Source organism: Protopterus annectens, chromosome 17.part0 (assembly GCF_019279795.1).
Source record: "Protopterus annectens isolate FY-2018-M chromosome 17.part0, PAN1.0, whole genome shotgun sequence".
Classification (NCBI taxonomy): Eukaryota; Metazoa; Chordata; order Ceratodontiformes; family Protopteridae; genus Protopterus; species Protopterus annectens.
Genome location: NC_056751.1, coordinates 708,276,604 through 708,300,684, shown reverse-complemented (window position 1 = coordinate 708,300,684; position 24,081 = coordinate 708,276,604). Strand labels below are relative to the sequence as shown.

The following is a 24,081-nucleotide window of genomic DNA, read 5'->3' as shown; positions in this document are numbered from 1 at the left end:
GAGTAAGTTTTTCCAATACAAAGTTAAGGTCCCAGGCTGGAGTACGGGGCTTTTGGCCCCTCTGAGGAACTGCCCGAGTAGTGGATGAGAGAAGAGGGGTGGGTTCTGTGTTATGAGCTGAAATGGCTGAGGCATGAATTTTGATGGAGGAAAAGAAAAGGCCCTTGTGAAGCATCTCAGTTAAGTACTGAAGAATCTGAGGTAAATTGGGCGTTGCTGTGCTCATCCGCTGAACCTGGTTCCAGGAACAGAATCTTTTCCATTTTTCAGCATATTTTCTAGTACTAGGCCTCCTTGCCTCCAGAAAGACATCTAACACTTGTTTACGGAGGAATGGTAAAGTACAACTGTGTAATGAGGGATGCCAAGGGTGAAATTAGTTGATTAACCACGCTGCAAGATTCAAAGTTTAGAGCAGAGTGTGCACAATTTGGTAGTTCTGCTGAGACAGTAGGTAAGGTGTCTGGGGCAGGTGCCACGGAGGAAGGTGCGACATTGCGCAGGAGTGGGTACCAGTGTTGGCGGCCAGTCTGGAGCAATCATTTTTGGCTTGTCCTGTTTGACTTAGTAGAACTTTGGAGAGCAGAGGCAGAGGGGGGGAAGCATAGACTGATAGAGCATCCACTTTAGAAGCTTGTGATCAATTCTTGTGCAGAATTTGTCCAACTGATGGATCTTTTTGCCTCACCCCAGAACTAAGTCTGGGGTCCCCCCATTTGCGTATCAACAAGTTGAAAATTAGAAGTTATGTACTCACCATAACGTTCCATCTGAGTAGGTGACTTCATTCGGATGCAACCTGTGGGTATCGGATCAGACCTCGGATCCGAGCCGGCAATTCAAAAGCTTAGGCTCCGAGCTCCTAGCTCCTCCCTCTTACCCATAACCCCTTGCCAAGCCCTGACTGACCTCAGATTGAGTTTGCCTCAAAATACTGACAACAGTACACTAAAACAGCATAAATACTCGCTCTATAAAGGCCAGGGGGATGGAGGGGGGGATGGTTGCATCCGAATGAAGTCACCTACTCAGATGGAACGTTATGGTGAGTACATAACTTCTAAATCTGAAGTAGGCAGACTTCATTCGTCTGCAACCTGTGGGACAGAGTCCCTAGCCACCTGAATCTTAAGGCCGTCATGGAAGGATGTTTCGGAGCACCGCTGAGCCAAAGGATGCTCTTCCTCTAGAAACAACATCCACCTTGTAATGAGAAATAAAAGTATGAGGCGAGGCCCAAGTAGCTGCCGTGCAGATATCATCCAATGATACACGGGACTTAAAGGTGGCTGACGTGGAAACTGTCCTAGTAGAAAGAGCCGTAACCCTCTGAGGAGCAGGTCTACCTGAAGTGTCATATGCCTGCAGAATACAATTAGCAATCCACTTAGATAGTGTGACTTTAGATACTGCTTTACCCAGAGCAAATTTAGCAAAGGAGACGAACAGCTGATCTGATTTCCTGTGACCAGCTGTTCTGTTAATATAAAAACGTAATTGTCTATGAACATCCAAGGAATGCAATTTGTATTCTCCTTTGAGTACTTGGGAAAAAACACAGGTAAATTGATTGACTGGTTAATATTGGATTCAGAAGAGACCTTCGGAAGAAAAGGATTGGTCCCGAGGCACACCCTATCAGGGAAGAAAGAAAGGTAAGGCGGCTTGATGCATAGAGCCTGAAGCTCAGACACTCTTCTGGCTGAAGTGATAGCTACCAGGAAGGCAGTCTTCCAGGAAAGGTACTTTAAATCAGTAGAAGCTGCAGGCTCGAAGGGAGGAGCAGTAAGGGCTTGCAGAACTAAAGACAAGTCCCAGGGTGGTACAACCTCCTTGACCGGAGGCCTCAACAAAAAACTCCTTTGAGAAATGTTTTGCATAATTTCGCCGTCATAAGGGGAGCTGTCATGACCAATGTGATAATGCGAGATAGCTGCCAATTGTACCTTAATCGTGGAAGAACTAGCCCCTTGATGAAAGAGGTCTGTTAGAAAATCCAGCACCGCTGACATAGGTGCCGAGAAAGGATCCAAAGTTCTCTGTACTGCCCATATAGAGAATCTCTTCCATTTACTCCGATAAACCTGCCTGGTGGAAGGTTTATGAGCTGCCACTAAAATGGCCTTGACCGGTGATGAGATACCGAGTCCTAATTAAGGATGGAACTGGAGCAGCCAAGCTGTCAACTTCAGGGTCCGCAGATTGAGAACTGACATTCCCAGAGGGTGGGAGATGAGATCCGAATTGGATCCAGAATCCAGGGTGGATTGATTTTGAGAGACCATACGAAGGGAACCAAGGTTGTCGAGGCCAGAACGGGCAATGAGAATCATTCTGCTCCCCAAACTGTTGGCTTTCTGCAGAAGCCTCTGCATCAGAGGAAGTGGAGGGTAGGCATAAAGGAGACCGGAGGCCAAGCATGCACCAGAGCATCTCGGGAACTCCCTGGTGGGGAAGCAGAGCGAAGAAATTGTCGCATTTGGCGTTTGAGGGAGAGGCAAAAGATCGCAACAGGGTTGCCCCAAACGGCAAAAATCTTCTTCGCTACTTGAGGATTGAGAGACCACTCGTGTGGAGAAAGGATGGTGCGACTGAGCTTGTCCGCAAGGATGTTGGACTTTCGGAATGCGTTGCTACCAGAAAGCGTTTGGTGGAAATTGCCCATTCCCAGACTCTCATGGCCTCTCGACAAAGGGTAAGACCTGGTTCCTCCCTGTTTGTTGATATACCAGACTACCGACATGTTGTCTGTCTGAATCGCAATAGTCCCTGAAGGAAGAACGTGGTGAAGTGCTTGCAACGCTAGGAGCACCGCCCTCATTTCCAGGACATTTATATGCACTGACGTCTCTGTGGGATTCCACGTGCCTTGGACAATCTTTCCGCAGAATGCCCCCACCCGAGGCAAGAAGCGTCCGTGGTCACTGTGGCTCGGGAAATGCAGCACAAAAGGTCTCCCTGCCAGGGGCTCGGAGAAAGAAGCCACCAAAGAAGGAGTCCCTGCACGCTCTGCTGACCGCAATCGGCGTTTAGAGAAGAACAAAGAGGGGACCACTGAACCTGAAGGGTCCATTGAAGAACCCGCATGCGTAAACGGGCATGAATGAGAAGCGGAATAGCTGCCGCCATAGAACCTAGGGCCCTCAGGACCGAAGCTGCAGTTGGAGATGGTTGCAGGATCGCTGTCACATAACACTTCAGGCTGGCAATACGGTCTGGGGTGAGGAAGGCTCGCATTGATCTGGTGTTTAGTCTTCCTCCTATGAATCTATAACTTGTGTGGGGTTCAGTAAAGATTTCTCCCAGTTGATTGTGATGCCCAGCCTTGGGGCTAGTTGAAGAAAGTAGTCCCTGGCTGAGCACAGAAGATGCCTTGATGATGCCGTCAGGAGCCAGTCGTCCAGGTACGGAAAGACCTGTAATCCCTGGAGCCTCAGGTGGGCCGCTACCACCGCTAGCACCTTGGTAAACACCCTGGGGGCTGAGGTGAGACCAAAGGGGAGGACCCTGAACTGATAATGACTGGCTCCCAGCCGGAAGCGAAGAAACCTCCTGGATAGTCTGTCCATCCGAATGTGATAGTACGCGTCGTCTATGGAGCACATCCAGTCGTTCTCCCTCAAGAGGGGAAGTATAGATTGCAGGGTGACCATCCGGAACTTTTGCTTGGTTACTGACAGGTTCAGCTGGGAAAGGTCTAAGATTGGTCTTAAGTCCCCCGTCTTCTTTGGCACCAAAAAGAACCTGGAGTAAAACCCTAATCCGGTTTGATCTCGGGGGACGCGCTGGATAGCTCTTTTTTCTAGCAGCTGTTCGATTTCGACAGCTGCCGCCTCCCTTTGGTCGGGTGGAACATCTGGGAGACTGCGAGATTTGGGAACCTTGAATAGGGGAATTGAATATCCTCTGGATATGACACGACGCACCCAACTGTCTGTTGTTATGGACTCCCAAGAAGTCAGGTGCCTCGAAAACCCCCCGACTGCCTCCAGAGACGGACAGCCGGGCAACCCTTCAGGGCTGCTGCGTGGGTCTATCAGAGAAAGGTTCTCTGGACCCAAAGTTGCCAGGAGCCCCCTGCCTCTAGCACGGCGACCTCCCGTCCTCCTCTGCCACGGAAGGACTGGTTATCCGGAGCAGGTTGGGACTGCTGCGACTTCCGGAACCACATCTTCTTCTGTCCCTTTTGGTTCTTAGAGAAGGACCTCTGGGGAGCTGAGAAGCGGACTCAGACGGCAGACAGCGTCTTCCGGTCCTTTTCGCTCTGGACTAATGTCTCGCGAACAGTCTTGCCATACATGGCAGAACCATCGAAGGGGCATTCGCGAAGGTCGCCTTGAAGGGCTCTGCAAAATCACAATGGCGGAGCCAGGCCTGTCGCCTCATGACTAGGCCTGCTCCGCTGGCTCTAGCGGCTCCCTCAGTAGCATGAGAAAGCAGCCGCATAGATGTATTGGAAACTGATCTGAGAGTGGCCATTCGGGTGGAGTAAACCTGTTTATCCTCACTCGAGATGGACTCCGGGGGAGATGCAGCGTATTCTTTAATCAGATCCCGCTGCATCCTAATGACATGTGCCATGTAGTTCAGCGCTCTCAAGGAGAAGGTTGCTGAACTAAAAACTCGCTTCCCAATGCGATCGAGTGGGATTCCTTGCCCGGAGGATGCATGGAGGGACTCCTGGGCCAATTCCCTCTTCGTGGCTGCAGCCATCATCATGGCATCTACTGGGGGACCCTTACTCCAGTGGGTGCAGTCCGACGGAGGGGAAAGAATGCGGTCCGGGCGCTTAGGGATAGGCTCAATGGTGTCCGGATCCTTCCACGCCCTGATGGAAATAAGATCCACCAGGGGGTCAGCAGGAGGGGACACCCAAGAGGTAGAAGGGCCCGCCTCGAATGCCTCCAAGAACACAGACTCGTCCGTAGAAGCCTTGGGGGCAGACCACCCCCTGATCCTTAACATCTCCATGATGTCTCCAAATGAGACGTCCTCAGGGGTGACCTAGGGGAGCCTTCCCTTCATCCAAGTCTGTGTCTTCAGTGACGGACTCAGGGAGTCCATGTGCCTCCTCTTGCACTTACGCTTCCGAGGTACTTCATCGGGGGGGCTGTCCGAGGAGTACTCTTCAGCAGTTGGATGTTCCAAGGGAACCACTTGGGACATCGAGGCGGGCTGTCCCTGGGACCGGCTGGTGGGGGCCTGGCCCAACTGCAATGGAGTGCGGGATGGAGCCGTGGCAGGGACCGGGGGTCCGGATGTCCTCAACAGTGCCCTTTCCACTCGTGAAAGCAGAGGGAGCCAGCTTCTCTAAGCCCGAGCCGACCCCACTCTGATCCGGCCTTGCGGACGGAGTCGGAGCGAAACAGTCGGATCAGAGAGACCGGTGTGCTCCGACCTGGACGGAGCCGAAGACACACCAGCTCCCTCGGATCCGAGGCTCGGCCCTCGGCTCCGAGAGGTCGGGTCCGAAGCACCCGAAGCACTCAAGGGATGGGACTGATCCGAGGTGCGCCGACCCATCGGATCCGACCCACCCCCGGATCCAAATCTGCCCGGCGCCGACAGCTCCGAACCCGTGGTATGGGTCGGAGAAGGAGCCAAGGGGCGAAAAAAGTCGAAGCCCCTCCCGGATGGGGGGGGGGGCTAGGAGCACTCCCATTTGCATTTGGGCCTGGATGAATTTCCTCATCATCCGGTCCATATCAGCTTCACTCATTGAAAATGTTGACCTGGTGGAGGCCACCGAAGCGGACCTAGAGAGCCGCCTCTGAGACCTCCTAGAAGGGCTAGCCTCCTCCTCCTCGGGTCCAGGAGAGAACAGAGGGGAGTGGAGCCGAGGAGGAGGAAAGCTAGAAGGCACAGGGAGGCCGCTTAGATGGAGGAGCCGAACTGGAAGTTTGCTCTTAAAGTGGTGCCTCTCCCTGTGCCTCTCCTCTCTCTCCCTAGAGGATTCCTTCCCCTCCGGCAACTTAGAGGGAGGTTGAGTCCCAGCCGGAGGGGGAGAACCCACAGCAACAGGTTGCTGAGTGGAAGGGCAGAGGCGGCGGTATCTGGAGGTAAAAGACCCGCCAGCACCAGCTTCGACCTCCGCTCCCTCAAAGCCCGGGGGTTGAACCCTGCACAAATGGTACAACCAGATGACAGGTGTTCAACCCCCAAGCATTTAACGCACCGAGTGTGGCCATCCTCTGGGGACAGCTTATGGGCACACTCTGTACATTTCGAGAAAACAGCCTTATGGGCTTCAGACATCACAACCCTAAGGCCCAACACAAAACACACACAAACAAACTACGCAAAACCCGAGAAAATTAAATAAGAGAGAGAGGAAAGCCTAAACACACTCAACACTAACTATATCAACAACAAAAATAAAGATTTTTAAAACTTTTTCTGTCAAAAAATTCTTTCTTATCTTCACCAATGCCAGGAGCTCTGGAATTCCGTAGCTACTTGAAAAGCGGCAAACGAAATCTGAGGTCAGTCAGGGCTTGGCAAGGGGTTATGGGTAAGAGGGAGGAGCTAGGAGCTCGGAGCCTAAGCTTTTGAATTGCCGGCTCGGATCCGAGGTCGGATCAGATACCCACAGGTTGCAGACGAATGAAGTCTGCCTACTTCAGATCGTGTGGTTCCAGTTTCCATTTGTGTGGGTTCTTAAGATTTCTGCTTAGTCTGCCAGAGTATTTAGCTTTCCTGGCAGGAATTGAGCTTGTAGTTGTACCCGACTGGTCAAGGCCGTATTCCACAATGCCATGGCTAGTCTGCAAAGGGGGTAAGAATGTGTACTCCCCTGCTTGTTTATGTACAACTGTGGTGTTGTCTCTATCATTAGCTGCCCTGGATGAAGGTAATCCTTGAAGGCTGTCAGCATTCTGTACAGCTAGCATCTCTGATTGATATGTAGGTGCATTTGATTTGGGTTCCATTTGCCCTGAATGCACTTCCCTGCCAGATGAGTCCCCCCCCAAAGCATAGTCTGATGCGTCTGTTATTAGGGTTTGGGCGGCAGGGGGTGGAGTGAATGGCAGTCCCTTGTTTTGGTGGCAGGCCTCTGCCCACCATAGGAACTCTAGTTGCAGGCAAGGTATAATAGGAATCATTGTTTCCAGGCTGTGACAATGTTGACTCCATAAACTTTTCTTTTTTTCTTTTCTTTTTTTTTTTTAAAGTACTGCTAAAGTTTCCTTATATGCAGTCTTGCATATGGAATTAGAAGAATGCAGGAGGCCATGAACCCAAAGGCCTGCAGAATTTGCCTTGCAGATAGCACGGTTTTTGTGGCCACCTGTTTTTTGTGGCCACCTGTTTGAAGTAAGTCATCAATTGAATTTGCTTTTCTCGCGCAAGGTAAGTCACATGGGCAGTTGTATTCAAGCTTGCACCCAGGAATGTAATTTTTTGAGAGGGTACCCGTTGTGATTTCTTTTTGTTTATGGTATACCCTAGACAAGTTAGAACCCTTTTTACAAACGCCAGATGCTTTAAAAGAATGTCCTTATTTTCCTGCTTGCAGGCTGCCCTCAGTCAGCCTGATTAACAAAGTCTTGGGTCCTGCGTCGGTTCAATGATGTCAGGTCGTCAGGGGTATAAAACATGCAGCAGACGCCATTACATCGGTTTCTCTTGCCCCAGATGTCAGGTACCCCCCAGTGAGGAGCAAATAAACAAAAACACAAAGGTATACCTCCGACAAAAAGCAAATACACCAAAAAGGCTTTTAAGCATAGTAAAGGAAAGTAGAGATATAGCCAGAAGAAATTAGGGGGCTGGAGGGAGGGTAACCAGGACTGCAACAGTGAATACACTAACATCTACATTTATGACAAGTGTACACAACTGTACTACGTTCGTGTTTCACTGTTGCAGTCATTACATTTGAGTAGATTCCCAAAGCTATGGTTGGGAGGAGTTTATATAGCATTAGGGCCAACTACAAGGCCCTGCAAGACAGCAGTTGCAAAGCCAGCTCTGGATTTAGAGAAAATTGGCAAATGATCATGCTTGGTGAAAGTATGTACAGAACTCCAGGTAGCAGCTTCTAGGATGCCCCTGGTAGGACCACCTCTGAGGAAGGTGGCAGAACATGCAGCCCTGGTGGAGTGAGATCTGATCCCCTGGGGGATAGGATTTCCATGGTGCTTACAGCAGAAATGAATGCAATGGCTTATCCATTTAGAAATGGTTTGTTTGAAATAGCTTTCCCCTTTGCCCCTGCAGCAAATGCTACCAGCAATTGGTCAGATTTTCTTCCAGGTTTAGTCCTGTCCAAGTAGAATCCAAGTTGTCTGTGCACATCCAAGGAATGCAGAATCTGTTCCCCTTTGTTCTGTGGATTGGGAAAGAAGGTTGGCAAATGAATGGACTGATTAAGAGCCACACTGGATACCACTTTGGGCATGAACTATGGATTGGTCCTGAGTGACACCGTGTCCACATGAAAGATGATGAAAGGCTCCACTACCATAAGGGCCTGTAATTCAGATATCTAGCTGAAGTGATTGCTAAAAGGAAAGCGGTTTTCCAAGAAAGAAATGTTAAGTCTGCAGTAGCAGCTGGCTCGAAAGGAGGTAGAGCGAGTTTCTCCAATACAAAGGGTCCCAGGCAGAGGTCGGAGCTCTCCTAGGTGGTCTCAAGTTTTTGGCCCCTCTGAGGTACTGCTTGAGAAGAGGATAAGAAGAGGGGAGATTGTGTTACAATGAGCTGAAATGGCTGAGGCGTGAATTATAATGGAGAAAAAAAGACAGGCCCTTGTGAAGCATCTCAGTTAAGTATCGCAAAATCTGAGGTAAATTGGGTACTGCTGTGCTCATCCCTTGAGATTGGTTCCAGGCACAGAATCTTTTCCATTTTCGGCATAAGATTTTCTAGCACTAGGTCTCCTTGTCTCCAAGATGACATCAAGTAATTAACCAGGCTGCAAGGTTCAATGTTGGAAAATGAGAGTGCAAAATATAGTTCTCCTGCCGAGACAGCAGGGAAGGGATCTAAGGCAGGTGCCATGGAGATAACTGTGACAGTGCAGGAGGGGGTACCAGTGTTGGCATGGCCAGTCTGGAGCAATCAAGATCATCCTTGGTTTGTCCTGTTTGACTTAGTAGAACTTTGGAGAGCAGAAGCAACAGGGGGAAGGTGTAGACTGATGGGTTTTTCCAGCTGAAGGATGGACAGAGCATACACTTTCCAGGCTCGTTTGTGGGGAGTCTTGTGCAAAACTTGTCCAACTGGTAGTTCTGGGGGGAGGCAAATAGATCTATGTCTGGGCTCCCCCATTCGCTTGTCAACATGTTGAAATCCTTGGTTCCAGTTTCCACTTGTGTGGGACCTTGAGGTTTCTGCTTAGCCCGTCTGCCAGTGTATTTAATTTTCCTGGCAGGAACTGAGCTTGTAGGTGCACTTGGTAGCTCAAAGCTGTGTTCCACAATGCCATGGCTCATCTGCAGAGGGGGTAGGAATGTGTACCCCCCCTGCTTATGTACCACATAACCGTGGTGTTGCCAGGCTTTACCATTAGTTGCCCTGGAAGAATGTAGTCCTTGAAGGCTGTCAGAGCATTCTGTACAGCTAACATTTCCTTTTGATTGATATGTAGGTGCATTTGACTTGGGTTCCATTTGCCCTGAATGCACTTCCCTGCCAGGTGAGCCCACCCATGCATAGTCTTAGGCATCTGTTAGGGTTTGGGCAGCATGGGGTAGTGTAAATGGTAGCCCCTTGTTTTGGTGGCAGGCCTCTGCCCACCAGAGGAACTCTAGGTGTAGGCAAAGTATGATAGGAATCATTGTTTCCAGGCTGTGAGAATGTGGACTCCGTAGGCTTTTTAGATACCACTGTAGTTTCCTCATATGCAGTCTTGCATATGGAATTAGAAGAATGCAGGAGATCATAAACCCCAAGGCCTGCAGTATTTGTCGTACAGATAGCAGGGTTTTTGTGGCCATTTGTTTGAAATAGGTTACGAAATGAATTTGCTTTTCTGGCATGAGGTAAGCCATCTGGGAAGTTGAATTCAAGCTTGCTCCTAGGAAAGTAATTTGTTGACAGGGTACCAGTTGAGATATCTTTTCGTTTATGGTGTACCCTAGGCAAGTTAGAACCATTTTTACAAACGCCAGATGATTCAAAAGTATGCCTTGGCTTTCTGCCTGAATTAGACAATCGTCCAGGTATGGGTATATTTGACTACTACTTTGCCTGCAAAATGCAATAACTGCAGCCAGGCACTTTGTGAATACCCTGGGCACAGTACATAAGCCAAAGGGCAGTGCAGAGAAAGTACAGTTTTGTACCTACCATAAATGTAGATGTTAGAGTGTTCACCTTGCTGCAGTCATCACACTAGGGTTATCCTGCTGTCAGGCAGTCCCGCAGTCGGCCTGAGTTCCAAAGTCTTGGTCCGGCGTCGGTTGCTGTCACTTCTTCCCTGACGGCAGTGCGCCAGGGGGTATACAAGAGGCATCCGACGCCATTTTATTCAGTTTTTCTTGCCCCAGATGTCAGATATCTTCAGGCACAAGCAAATACACCACAGAGGTTGTATAGGATAGAATGGTATAGATAAGTCCAGCTAGTTCAGAGGGGATAGAGGGAGAGTAACCTGGACTGCAGCAGGGTGAACACTAACATCTACATTTATGGTAGGTACAAAATTGTACTATGTTCGTGTTACCCTGCTGCAGTCATTACACTTGGGTTGAATCCCAAAGCCAAGGATGGGTGGTAGAGTTAAACAGGGTTAGAAGACGCTAGTAGGCCCTGCAAAACTCGTGGCAAAACCAGCTCTAGTCTTAGAATATAGAGGTAAGTGATGGTGTTTGGTGAAGGTGTGCACTGAACTCCAAGTTGCAGCTTCCAGAATATCCTTGGTTGGCACCCCCCCTGAGAAAGGCTGCTGATGTAGCTGTAGCCCCAGTGGAGTGGGACCTAATGTTAGCAGGTACCGGTTTCCCATGATGCATGTATAGCAGAAACGTATGCAATGTCCTATCCATTTTGAAATGGTCTGTTTTGAGATGGCTTTTCCTTGTGATCCTGCAGCATAAGCTACAAAGAGCTGGTCAGATTTTCTGAAAGCCTTAGTTTTATCCCAGTAGTAATGTAATTGCCTGTGAATGTCCAAAGAGTGCAGGAGTCTTTCTCCTTTGTTCTGGGGATTTGGGAAAAAGGTGGGCAAATGAATTGTTTGGTTTAGAGCCACACTGGATACCACCTTTGGCATAAAGGAAGAGTTAGTTCGTAGAGAGACTATCTTGATGAAAAATGAGGAAAGGCTCCACTGCCATTAGTGCCTGTAGCCGAGACTCTTCTAGCTGAAGTTATTGCTAGTAGCAAGGCAGTTCAGTTTTCCATGAAGAAAATTTTAAATCCGCTGAAAAACTGGTTCAAAGGGCGGCAGTGTAAGCTTTTCCAGAACAAAGTTGAGATCCCAAGTAGGTGTTGGTGCTCTCCTGGGCAGTCTTATGTTCTTAGCCCCTCTGAGGTACTGTCTTAGGAGTGGATGTGAAAATAAATGAGGATCCGTGTTGCAATGAGCTGAAATTGCTGAAGCGTGGATCTTAGATGAAAAGGAAAGTCCTTTGTGCAACATCTCCGTTAAATATTGTAGAATCTGCGGAATGTTTGGATCAAGGGGATTTTGGCCTTTAGCCTGGTTCCAGGCGCAAAATCTTTTCCATTTGTCTGAATAGGTTTTCCTGGTGCTGGGTCTCTTGGCCTCCAGAATGACATCCATAACAGCTTTGGACAGAGGTGTTGGCTGGTTGTTTAGGTAATTTGCCATGCAGCCAGGTTTAAAGTCTTGAGCTGGCCGTGTAGAATTGTCTCACTGGGTGAGCAGGTGAGGAATTTGTGGTAAAATCCATGGTGGGCCGTGTTCCTTAGAATTGGATGCCAGTGTTGGCGTGGCCAGTCTGGTGCAATGAGTATCATTTGTGGCCTCTCTAACCTGACTTTCAGCAGTACCTTTGCTAGAAGAGGCAGTGGAGGAAAGGCATACACTGAATGTTTTCCAACTGAATGAGAGGGCATCCACTTTCCAAGCTTGTGGGAGGAATGTCCTTGTGCAAATTTTTGAAGTTGGTAGTTTTTGGGGGTTGGCAAAAAGATCCATGTCTGGGCGTCCATTTTTGAGTTATCATTGCAAATACTTGTGGATCTAGTTTCCCCTCGGGATCCATGATGTTTCTGCTTAGGTCTGCCAATGTGTTTTTCTTTCCTGGCAGGAACTGTGATTGTAGTTTAACTTGGTAAGACAGTGCTGTGTTCCACAATGTCATTGCTTGCCTGCATAGAGGGTAGGAATGTGTGCCCCCTTGCTCATGTACCACATTACTGTGGTATTGTCAGTCTTAGTTGTCCTGGGTGTAAGAGGTCCTTTGAAAGCTGTTAGGGCATTCTGTACTGCTAGCATTTTTTTGATGGACATGCAGATGACTTTGATCTGTAGTCCATTTGCCCTGCATGCACTGTCCTGCCATGTGTGCTCCCCAGGCATAGTCTGATGCATCTGTCAGTTTGCCTGGCTGTGTTTAAGGTGAAAGGCTGACCCTTGAGGTGACATGCCTGTGCCCACCATAGAAACTCCTGCTGAAGGCAGGGAATGAGTGGTATCATTGTTTCCAAGCTGTGGCTGTGCTGAGTCCATACGCTTTTCAGGTACCACTGTAATTTCCTCATATGCAGTTTTGCAAATGGTAGTAGTATGCAAGATGCCATGAATCCCAAGGCCTGCAGAATTTTTCTTGCAGGGAGTTGGGTCTTTGTTGCCATTATTTTGAAGTATTGAGTCAGCTGTTGTTGCTTGTCTGGCATGAGAAGCCATCTGGGCTGTTGTATTCAAGTTGGCACCCAGGAATATGTTTTGTGAGGGCACTAGTTTTGATTTCTTTTAGTTTACTGTGTACCCTAGGCAACTTAGGTGTTTTACAGAAGTCAGATGTTGTAAGAGAATGTCCTTGCTTTCTGCTTGGATGAGGCAGTCGTCCATGTATGGGTATATTTGAATTCCTCTTTGTCTGCAGTATGCAATTACTGGTGCCAGGCATTTTGTGAAAACCCTGGGCGCAGTAGATAAGCCAAAGGGCAGTGCAGAGAATTGGTAATGGGTTGAACCTGCAATGAAGCAAAGGTATCTTCTGCAATTTTGTCTGATGGGGACATGCAGGTATGCCTCCTTAAGGTCCAACGTTACTAGCCAAGCATTCTTGCCCAGCATGGGAAGAAGCGGCTGTAGTGTTAGCATCTTGAATTTTGGTACTTGCAGATAGGTGTTCAGAATTGAAAGATCCAGAATGGGTCTCCATGCTTTGTCCTTTCTTGGGACTAGAAAGAGTCATGAGTAAAATCCTTGTCCTTGCTCCTGTGTAGGTACCTGTTGAATGGCTCATGTCCATGAGAGCTGTAATTTTTGTGCCTCTGCCCATTGATTTGGTGGCAGGTTTGGCATTCCTTTTATCCTTGGCAAGGTATGAAAGTGGAATCCGTATCCTTGTGAGACAATGCTTAGGACCCATTTGTCTTTTGTGATGATGTGCCAGTTGTCTGCAAAAAGTGCTAATTTTCCTCCCAAGGGAGCTGCCAAGAGAGATGTGCTTGGTAGTTTGAGGGTTGAGTCATTGTGTTTGTCTTCTGCTAGCTTGGGGCCTGTCTTCTCCTTTCTGGGTAGCAGTACCCCATTGGCAAGGTTTGTAAGGGCCTTGTGACTGACATCTGCCCCTTGGGCGTCTGTATTTGCCCCTCTGATCTGTCAGAAGCTGGACAGGACCAGTTTTTTGTTGGCCAATTTCTGCTGAAATGAGGGGGTTGTACCTGTAAAAAAATTCTTGACCATCTGCATAGACTTTGCCTTAAAACCTCTTCTACTTTGACACCAAATAATACATCCTGCTGTAAAGGTGCATCCAATAATTTTGCTTTAACATGATCAGGTAGGGTTTGTTCTTTTAACAAAGCATGTCTACGTATGACAGACCCAGTAACAGCTGCTCTACAGGAAGCTTCCAATGAATCAAATCCACATTGTAAAGTATGTTTGCCCACCTGTTCAGCTGCATGCCACAGATCCTGCATTTCCTTGAATTCAGACTGTTCAGAATGTGCTCATTTTTTGTTTTGAGACATTAGGAACTGCTATTTCAGCATGTGAAACTGACAATTTAATGCTCTCATAGCCAGAGTAGCTGAGGTGTATACATTCTTTCCCCATCTATCTAGGGCTCTGGAATCCCTTTCAGAGAGCACAGGATTTTTAGACATAGAAGCTTTAGCCCCTTTGGGACCCTGGGAAATTGTTTCTGGGTCAGCCACAGGGCTTTTATAAAAGGAATTTGAGAGTCGGGTACTCTGTAGTATCTGTCTGGTTTGGCTGGAGCAGGAGGTAGAGAGTCTGGATTTAGACTAGACTCCAAGTAAACATCATCCACAATGTCTAAAATTGGAGGGATAGCAAGTGGTCCGTGCTGGGGTAGTAAAAGGAACTCTGGGCCTTTTCTTAGAATCAGAGTAGTCCTGGCCTTCCCAGTGGAAATGTTCCCTCATGGTATGTAAAGTTTCCCGAAAAGAGTAGTCTTCAGGGGGAGATGCTGAGGAGAGTCTTCAGCATCTGAGGAACAGGATTACGCTTTTCCCCCCTTATGAAGACTGAAGAATCTGAGGAAACAAACCTGGTCAGAGGAAGCATAATCCTCCTCTTGTCTAGGTCTTATCTGGGGGGGATGGGAACCCCTGATTAGAGTAATCAAATCTTCAGCCATCTTAAGCATCTGTTTCTTAGGCATGGGGCCTTGAACTGTAGACTGATGTACAGTCTTTTGGTTTTAATGGAGTTTTAAGCTTAGCATAAGATTTAATGCGAGTGTAGTCGGTCTGAAGACACCTTCTGCAACCGAAGGTGTTTCTACTGCACCGGGATATCCTTCTGCTCCGGTGTCGGAAGGGCCCAATGAAGATGGCCGTGACGGCCTAGTACACTCAGTTTGAGAATCCGCAGCTGTCTGGGGTTCCAATTCTGCAGTCGTCAGGGGCTGCGTAGGCGCCTCACTGAAAACCGGAGAACCGGCGACAGGCCCAGCAGAGGCCTCGGAGTCTGGCTTGTTCCTAGGCTGCCTGTCCTTATCCTTGCGCTTTTTTATGCATGCCAGTCGTCGGCTGCTCCGACGGCATGATATAATTAAAATTTCCTTCCAAAGTAATGTCGTGCGAAGTCAAAATGGCGTCTGATAGTTCGTTTATTAAACCTAGCACTAAACCGACAACATGTGACGTCATGGTCTGAGAGCCTAGGCAAGGAATACAATAAGAATGGAAGTCCTTATGAGGTATTTGCTTCCCACAAGAAATGCAATGGTTAACTTTTTCTGACATCGGACTGAGGCAAGAAAAGGTTCCCCAACTGGGTACTTAGCTTTATTGAAGACTTCAGACTGAAATTCGATTCGAAAATCTCAGGTGTCGGCCGACCGGCACTTGCCAACTGCTTCGGGCACCACGCGGCAAGAAAGACTAAAGAAAATGGCGTTGGATGCCTCATATACCCCTGGCGCACTGACGTCAGGGAAGAAGCGACAACAGACACCGGACCAAGACTTTGGAACTCAGGCAGAGCGCGGGACCACCTGATGGCAGGAGAACCCTAGTGTGATGACTGCAGCAGGGTAACACGATGAACATCTGATAAATGCGTGCAGCCTGCTTTGAAGAGTAGGTATCTTCTGCAAGATCCCCTGATTGGGATGTGCAGGTATGCTTCTTTTAAATCTAGTGCTGCCAACCAGGCATCTTTGCCTAGCATAGGAAGTAATTGAAGAGTCAGCATCTTGAATTTTGGAATCTCCAGAAAGGTGTTTAGAGTAGACAGGTCCAGGATTGGATGCCATGAATTGTCTTTTCTGGGTACCAGGAAAAGTCTTGAGTAGAAACCTTGTCTCTTCCTCTTCTGGTACCAGTTGAATAGCCCCCATGCTTAAGAGGGAAAGTGTTTTTGAGCCTCTGCCGACTGATTTGGGGGCAGGTTTGGCCACCCATTTGGTGTTGGCAACGTTTGGAAATGAAATCTGTATCCCTGGGACACAAACCCATTTGCCCTGGATTATGAATTCTCAGTTCTTTGCATGAAGAGCAATCATTCCCCCCAAAGGGGCGGTCAAAAGATAAGTGCTTGGAAATTTTAAAAGGAAGTCATTCAGACTGTTTACCATAGGAGGGGTGTCTTATTTCCAGATACGGAAGTGGAGGCCCCCCCACTGCTTAGTTCTGAGAGTCCCCTAGGACTGAAACCTGGGGGGTTTGCTGTCTGGGTTTGGCTTGAGAAAATCTGGAAGGGACTAGAAAGAACCAATTCTTAGTAGGCCAGTACCCACTAAATCTAGGAGGTTGCACTTGCAAAAAATCTTTAACAGTTTGCATAGATTTAGCTTTATCTTCCATCTTTTTAAGAACTTCAGCGTTGTTGCCAAACAGGCGGTCCAGATTTAATGGAGCATCCAACAATTTAGCTTTAACATGATCAGGCAAAGATTGCTACTTAAGCCAAGCATGCCTTTTAAAGCACATACCCAGTAACAGCAGCCCTGCAAGAGGCCTCTAAAGAATCAAAAGCACATTGCATATTTTCCAACTTGTTCAGCAGAATGCATTAAGTCCTGTAAATCTTTATTTTCCACACTGTCAGGAATCAACAATTTTCTGTTTAAACAGTCCAATAACATGTTGCTGATATTTTAATATATGAAATTGGCAGTTTCAACCTCTGATTGCTAAGGTTGCAGAAATATAAACCTTTTTACCCCATCTATCAAGCACTCTGGAGTCTCTATCAGAAGGGGTAGGATTTTTAGCAGTAGAAGCATTAATGCCCTTGGGCCCCTGAGAAATATTCTGTTGCAGATCCAGAGACTTTTTGAAAAGGAACTTGTGGGACTCCTGCCATGTTTACTAGGAGCAGGAGGCAGGGAATCAGGGGCCAAACTGGATTCCGAGAAAACATCAACAATGTCTAGTACAAGAGGTATAGGCAAAGGCCTATGCTGAGGTAGAAGGAAATCCCTCAGCCTCTTTTGAATCAGAAAATTCCTGGCTTTCCCAGTGAAAGTATGTAAAGTTTCCCCAAAAGAAAAATCCTCAGGAGGGGAAGCAGAGGGAATAGAATCCTCTGCATTAAAATCCTCATAATTAGGTATGGACAAATCCTGGTCATCAGAAGGGTCAGAAGAAACAGAATCCTGATCAGAAGATTCATAATCAAGCTCAGTCCTAGGTCTCTTGGGAGGGGGGGATTTGACTACCCCTGATTAGAGTTTAGATCTTCAGCCATTTTTAGCATTTGTTTTTTAGGCATAGGGGCCTGAGCATGTGGCCTGGGAGTAGTTTTTTTTTAGACATGGATCGAGATTTAGGGCTTAGTAATGGAGGTGTCGATTTAATATGCAAGTCTGTAGGCCTGAATACACCCTCAGAAGCCGGTGCCTGCACGGCGGCTCTGGACCCATCCAAGGTAGAGACATCTGCGGGTTCCAGAGTTGGAAGTGTCTCGCTGCATACCGGACTCAGAATGGGTCTCAGTAGAGGCCTACGAATCAGAAGTAGTGGGTATCAGGGGCTGCGAAAGCGCCTCACTGAGTACCAGTGAACTGGCTTAGAAGCGTAGTCGGGAGTTTTGGACCTTGGCGGCCTGTCTCTGTAACTTTGCATTTTTTCAGAATCCCAGTAGTCAGATGGCTAACCGATGACATTTCTGGATAACTTGAGAACCAAAATGTTTACAGAAGCAAAAATATACAGACTACGGACAGTGCGCTGATTAAATAAGGCACAAAACAGACAGCAAGATACGTCATGGTCAGGGCCTAGGCAAAGAATACCGTATGAATGAAAACCTTTGAGGTATTTGCTTTCCACAAGTAATGCAATTTGCAATTAGTAACTTTTACTGACATCGGGAAGGAGCAAGAAAAAGTTTCCCCAACGGGGTACTTCACTTTAAGTTGAAGACTTCGGTTCTGAAACCGAAACGAAAATTTCAGGAGTCTGTCGACCGGCACTTGCAAACTGCTTCTGCTTCGGGCACTGCACGGCAAGACAGACTGATGTAATGGCGTCGGCTGCATGTTTTATACCCCTGACTACCGGACGTCATGAAAGAAGGGACAGCAACTGACGCAGGACCCAAGACTTTGTTAATCAGGCCGACTGAGGGCAACCTGCAAGCAGATTACCCAAATGTAATGACTGCAACAGGAACACAAGGAACATCCAAGAGGTCTGGCCTTCTCAAATTATCTCTGTATTAGGTAGAATGAGCTAATAAGATGGAACTGGGAGGAGTGTCCCAGATCAAATTTACAGTAGGGGCGGGCAACAGCAAAGGCCACCAACTTTAACACAGCAGCAGTTGGGTGGGAGAAAAACAAAAATTCAGGTTAGCAAATATGTCAATGCAGACACAGCAAAGTAAATGATGGCTTCTTGGACTGGAGGAATTACTGTTATGGGAGGCCCCAGTCAAAGCCTATTCAAACCTTTTCTGGAAGCATGGATCTGCTGATATTACCACTGGAATTCTTCACTCATAACCTAAAGTATCGCTGAAATGCAAGCCCCCTGGAAGAGTCTAAAGTGTCTCGCTGCATACGTGTTAGTCTCCCTATGTCATAGACAAAGGGAAGTTTGTTTTTTTTTTTGCTCCCTTCCCTGTAAAACAGCAGTTACTCCTTGCTTCTCTAGGGTTATACTGGGCCTAGCCTCCCTTAAGCTGAACTTACCACCTTATATGGTAATAGAAATCTATTGCAGCAGCCATACATTAAAACAGAACAGAGTTCCACTGCAATCAAACATGATGGATCCCACACTTTCTAACCTTTCCAAAACCAACTTAAAGAATGAATGTAAATAAGACCCACCTCCAATTCGCTCAGTGTCATAGTACACATACTTTACGGTCAGTGGTGTGAACATCACACCCATAGTCTTTCCAGGGATACCCATCGGTGCACTGAAAATCAAAAGCAAAAAATCAGAGTAGACCAATGCCAAGACAAAGTAGATATACACAACATTCGTTATCCACAGCTCAGACATTTCATTCCTACAGTTTATAGAAATAACCTGCATGTACTCTGCATTGGCTAATCCACAAAAAAGCCCTATGCAGTAATGAAAAGCTAGCACTTCCTCTTCTACTATCACTCCAAAAGGACCACACCTCAAATTAAATTCTGCTCCAGTGTTCCACCCGGCTCACTTTACGTCATTCACCTAGTCAGGAAGTCACTTACTCAAGGAATGATATTCCAGAGCCTGGAGGAGCCAAAAGATGTATGGGATCTTGAATGTACAGCCAACTTGTAGCATGACACAAAAGGTATAAAGAGTAGACCAAGCAGCTGAAGGACAAATCTCATCAAGGGGAACCTTACTCAAAAGTACTGGAGATTGCCACCACTCTGGAAAAATGAAGCTTTTGTTTGCCATATAAAGTCAGTGACGTCTCTTCATAAATGAAAGCAATGCAATTTGAAAGCCACCTGACACTTACTTTTAAAGCTCCTTGACAATTTTGCTTTTGAAAAGGCAAGTAAGAAATGATCTGGCGGACAGCCTTTGTCCTGTGTAAATAAAAAAAAAGTTTGAGCATCTAGCAAATGTAGGGTTTTTATTCTCTTTGCTAGAGAACTTTGTGGGGAAAAACACTGGTAGACTGATAATTTAAGTCTGCTTCGGAGACTACTTTTGGGATAAGACTTATCAAAATTATTCCCATCTTAAAAAAAAAAAAAAAAAAAAAAAAAAAAAGACATGGACGTTTATACAATGCTAACAGCTCCAAAATCCTCCTTGCAGATGTGACAGCCACCAAAGAGAATCTTGCAAGAAATTTTAGATCCACATTAGACGCAGTAAAGCATGATGGTAATCTCCCCAGAGTGGAACCAGATCACTGACTTAGGGGGGTCTTAAAAGGAAAGCATCTCTCAGAAAGGCCTTGGAAATCTTTAGATGCAACAGAAGACTGATTCGACCCCATATGAAAATTGGAAGTGACCACTAACTGTACCTCAACGGTTGAGAAAAGTACAGTTTTGTACCTACCATAAATGTAGATGTCCGAACTGGATAGCATCTGCAGTCATAACAAATGGGTTGTCCTGTCGTCAGGCAGCCCTTCGGTCGGCCGGATTCCAAAGTCTGGGTCCGGCTTCGGCTGATGTCGCACTTCACCCGACGTCATCTCTGCTGGTCTTCGGGTATAAAGGCATCAGCCAACGCCATTTTCCTCAGTGTTTCTTGCCCCAGATGCCAGTTGCCCTCTTGGAAGGCTAAATTTTGGATAAATGCCAATGTTTCCAAAAAAGTAGAAGGCAAACAAAAAATAAGCATGTATGTACATATATACAAACAAATACACCATAAGAGACTCCCCCCCCCCCCCAGCTAGCTATTAGGAGGGTAAATACCCTAGGAATACCACAGAGGGGAAGGAGGGTGGGTAATCCTGACTGCAGATGCTATCCAGTTCGGACATCTACATTTATGGTAGGTACAAAACTGTACTATGTCCTTCATGGATGCATCTGCAGTCATAACAAATGGGTAGAATACCATAGCCAAACTAGGGGTGGAGGAAGAAAGATTATGGTGTAGTTAGGATCCCTTGCAGTACAGCAGTGGCAAACCCTGCTCTGGATCTAGAGTATAGAGGTAAATTATAATGCTTGGCAAATGTATGCACGGAGGTCCAAGTAGCCGCCTCAATAATGTCCTTGGTTGCCACTCCTCGTAAGAAAGCTGTGGTAGTGGCTGTAGCCCTTGTAGAATGAGGTCTTATGTTCTGTGGAATTGGTTTTCCATGGAAGGAGTAACAGAATCTTATGCAATTTCCTATCCATTTGGAGACTGTCTGTTTGGAAATTGATTTTCCTTCCCCTCCTGTTGCATTGGCTACTAAAAGCTGGTCAGTTTTTCTGTTACTTTTGGTTCTGTCCAGGTAGTAGCGTAACTGTCTATGTACATCCAAGGTATGCAGCAGTCTTTCCCCCCTGTTTTGTGGATTGGGAAAGAAGGTAGGTAGGTGGATTGCCTGGTTTAAAGACACTCTGGATACCACCTTAGGCATAAATGTAGGATTAGTTCTCATGGACACTATCTTGATGGAAGATCAGGAAGGGTTGCACTGCCATTAAGGCCTGTAGCTCCGAAACCCTCCTTGCTGAGGTAATTGCCAGTAGGAAAGCAGTTTTCCATGACAGGTGTTGTAGATCTGCTGTTGCTGCTGGTTCAAACGGAGGGAGTGTCAACTTTTCTAGCACAAAGTTCAAGTCCCATGCTGGTAATGGTGGTTTCCTAGGAGGTTTTACATTCTTGATCCCTCTGAGGAACTGCCTGAGTAGAGGATGCGAAAAGACAGGTGGATCGAAGCTGTATTCTGCTGAAATACCTGATGCATGTATCTTGATGGAGGAATAGGACAGGCCTGTATGTAGAAGCTCTGCCAAGTACTCCAGAATGTTAGCAATATCTATGTTTGACACGTCTTTTCCTTTTTCAGTACTCCAAATGACAAACCTTTTCCATTTTCCTGCATAGATCCTTCTTGTTGAAGGTCTGCGGGCTTCAAGGATAATGTCTTTAACCCTTTGGGAAAGGTCTGGGTTGGTTGCTGCTATGTGATGTTCCAGGCCGTCCGTTGCAAGGTTTTTAGGTTTGGATGCATGATGTTGTAGTTGTTCTGAGTTATCAAAGGCATCAGGGGTATTTGACCACATTCTCTCCAGAGACATGCTCCTCAGTAATGGGTACCAGTGTTGTCTTGGTCAATTCGGAGCTATCAGGATTATCCTTGGACGTTCCTCTGATTTTCAGTAGTACCTTGTGCATCAAGGGAAGAGGTGGAAATGCATATGCTGTCAGGCCTTTCCAGCTGAAGGATAGAGAGTCCACCTTCCATGCAAGTGGGTGGAATGTCCTTGTGCAGAATTTTTTGAGCTGGTGATTGAGTGGGGAAGCGAATAGATCTATTTGTGGCATTCCCCATTTCTTTGTGATGGCCTTGAAGATGTCCGGGTGTAGCATCCATTCGTGAGCATCCGAGGTGGTTCTGCTCAACATGTCTGCTAGGGTGTTCTCTTTTCCCGGCACAAATATTGCCTGTAACTGGATGTTGTAGCCAAGAGCCAGATTCCAAAGGTCCAAAGTCATTCTGCATAGGGGGTATGAATGAGTGCCTCCCTGTTTGTTGATGTACCACATGACTGCGGTGTTGTCTGTCCTTATCATCAAATGGCCTTCTTTGAGGAATGGTCTGAATTTCTGTATTGCCAGTTTTACTGCCAGCATTTCTTTTTGGTTTATGTGCAGGTGCAGCTGGTCTTGAGTCCACAATCCTTGTATGTCCAGCATGTGCGCCCCCTATCCTAGGTCTGAGGCGTCCGTTTTGATGGTTTGGCTTGCTCGAAAGTTGTGGAAGGGTAAGCCTGGGTTTGCCTGGCATGCTTGAGCCCACCATAGGAACTCCTGTTTTAGGCATGGGATTAAGTGGGATTTCTGTTTCTAAGCTGTGCCTGTGCTGAGACCATAAATTCTTTAGGTACCATTGTAGCTTTCTCATATGCAGTCTGGCATGTGGGACCAAGATTATGCATGATGCCATGAAGCCCAAGGCCTGCAGAACTTTTCTTGCTGTTAGTTTGTTCTGCTTTGTTAATGCCAAGAAGTAAAGAGGGAGTTCTTTTTGTTTTTCTGCAGTTAGGAATGCCATTTGTTTTACTGTGTCCAATTCACCCAAGAATGTTCTTGTTTGGGATGGTATCAGCCTTGACTTTTGTAAATTGACTGTGTATCCCAGGGCTTGTAGCAAGTAAATGACCCTTTGTAAATCTGTTGTCAACTTGCTTTTGTTGTCCGCTTGTAACAGGCAGTCGTCCAGGTACGGATAAATTTGGATTCCCTGTAGTCTGCAGTGAGCGATTACTGATGCCAGGCATTTTGTGAATACTCTGGGCGCAGTAGATAAGCCAAAGGGCAATGCTGAGAATTGATAATGCTCTGATCCTGCAAGAAATCTGAGGTATCTTCTGCAATTTGGTCGAATGGGGACGTGCAGGTATGCCTCCTTGAGATCTAGAGTTACCAGCCAACACTCCTTGCCCAGCATGGGAAGAAGTTGCTGTAGGGTCAGCATTTTGAATTTTGGGACAATGATGTATGTGTTTAAGACGGACAGGTCGAGAATAGGTCTCCAACTTTTCTCTTTACTTGGTACTAGGAAGAGTCTGGAGTAGAATCCTTTGCCCTGTTCTGTTATTGGTACTCTTTCCACAGCTCTCATCTTTGTTAATTCCGCTATCTGCTGTAGAGCTTCTATTTTTTGATTTGGAGGTAGGTTTGGCATTCCTCTTTGTACTGGTAAGGTGTGGAAGTGGAACCGGTAGCCTTGGTCTATGGTTTGCAAAATCCACTTGTCTTTTGTGATATAGTGCCAATTTTTCAAAAATAAGGCTAACTTTCCGCCTAAAGGTGCTGCTATTTGCTCCCTGGTAGGCGGTGTCAGAGCCAAGTCACTGTGATTGTCCTGGTGCAGTGGCAGTGGTTGTGTCTGTGCCTCGGTTATTGCCTTGCCACTGTCGTCCTCTGTAGGCACCTCCTCTGGATTGATTTCTGCCTCTAGAGCGTCTATTCCTGCCCCTTTGGGATCTTGTGGAGTCAGGAAAGGACCAATTTTTGGCAGGTCAGTTCCTGCTAAACCTTGGGGGCTGAACCTGTAAGAAATCTAACTGTTTGTACAGATTTTGCCTTTTCTTCCATTTTCTTCATTACTTGCTGGGCAGGTGTACCAAATAGACTGGCCTTATCCATAGGAGCATCTAATAGCTTTGCTTTAACATGATCCGGTAAGACCTGTTCTTTCAACCATGCATGCCTTCTTATCACTGTGCCAGTCATGGCTGATCTAAATGAAGCCTCCAGTGCATAATAGCCACATTTTAAGGAATGGTTACTAACCTGTTGGATGTTATTCACCATTTCTAATACATATTTCTTATCTAAGGATTCAGAGGACAGTTTTTTAGTTAACTGATCAAGCATAAA

The 24,081-nt window shown here is 46.9% G+C and overlaps 1 protein-coding gene across 1 annotated transcript in view; it reads right to left on the bottom strand.

Moving 5' to 3' along the window:
• Positions 1–24,081, bottom strand: part of EIF3F (eukaryotic translation initiation factor 3 subunit F) — a 616,919-nt gene that overhangs the window by 285,370 nt on the left and 307,468 nt on the right. Inside the window, exon 5 of the mRNA XM_044059140.1 lies at positions 18,897–18,988. Coding sequence (XP_043915075.1) covers positions 18,897–18,988 — 92 coding nt within the window. The remainder of the gene's footprint in view (positions 1–18,896; positions 18,989–24,081) is intronic.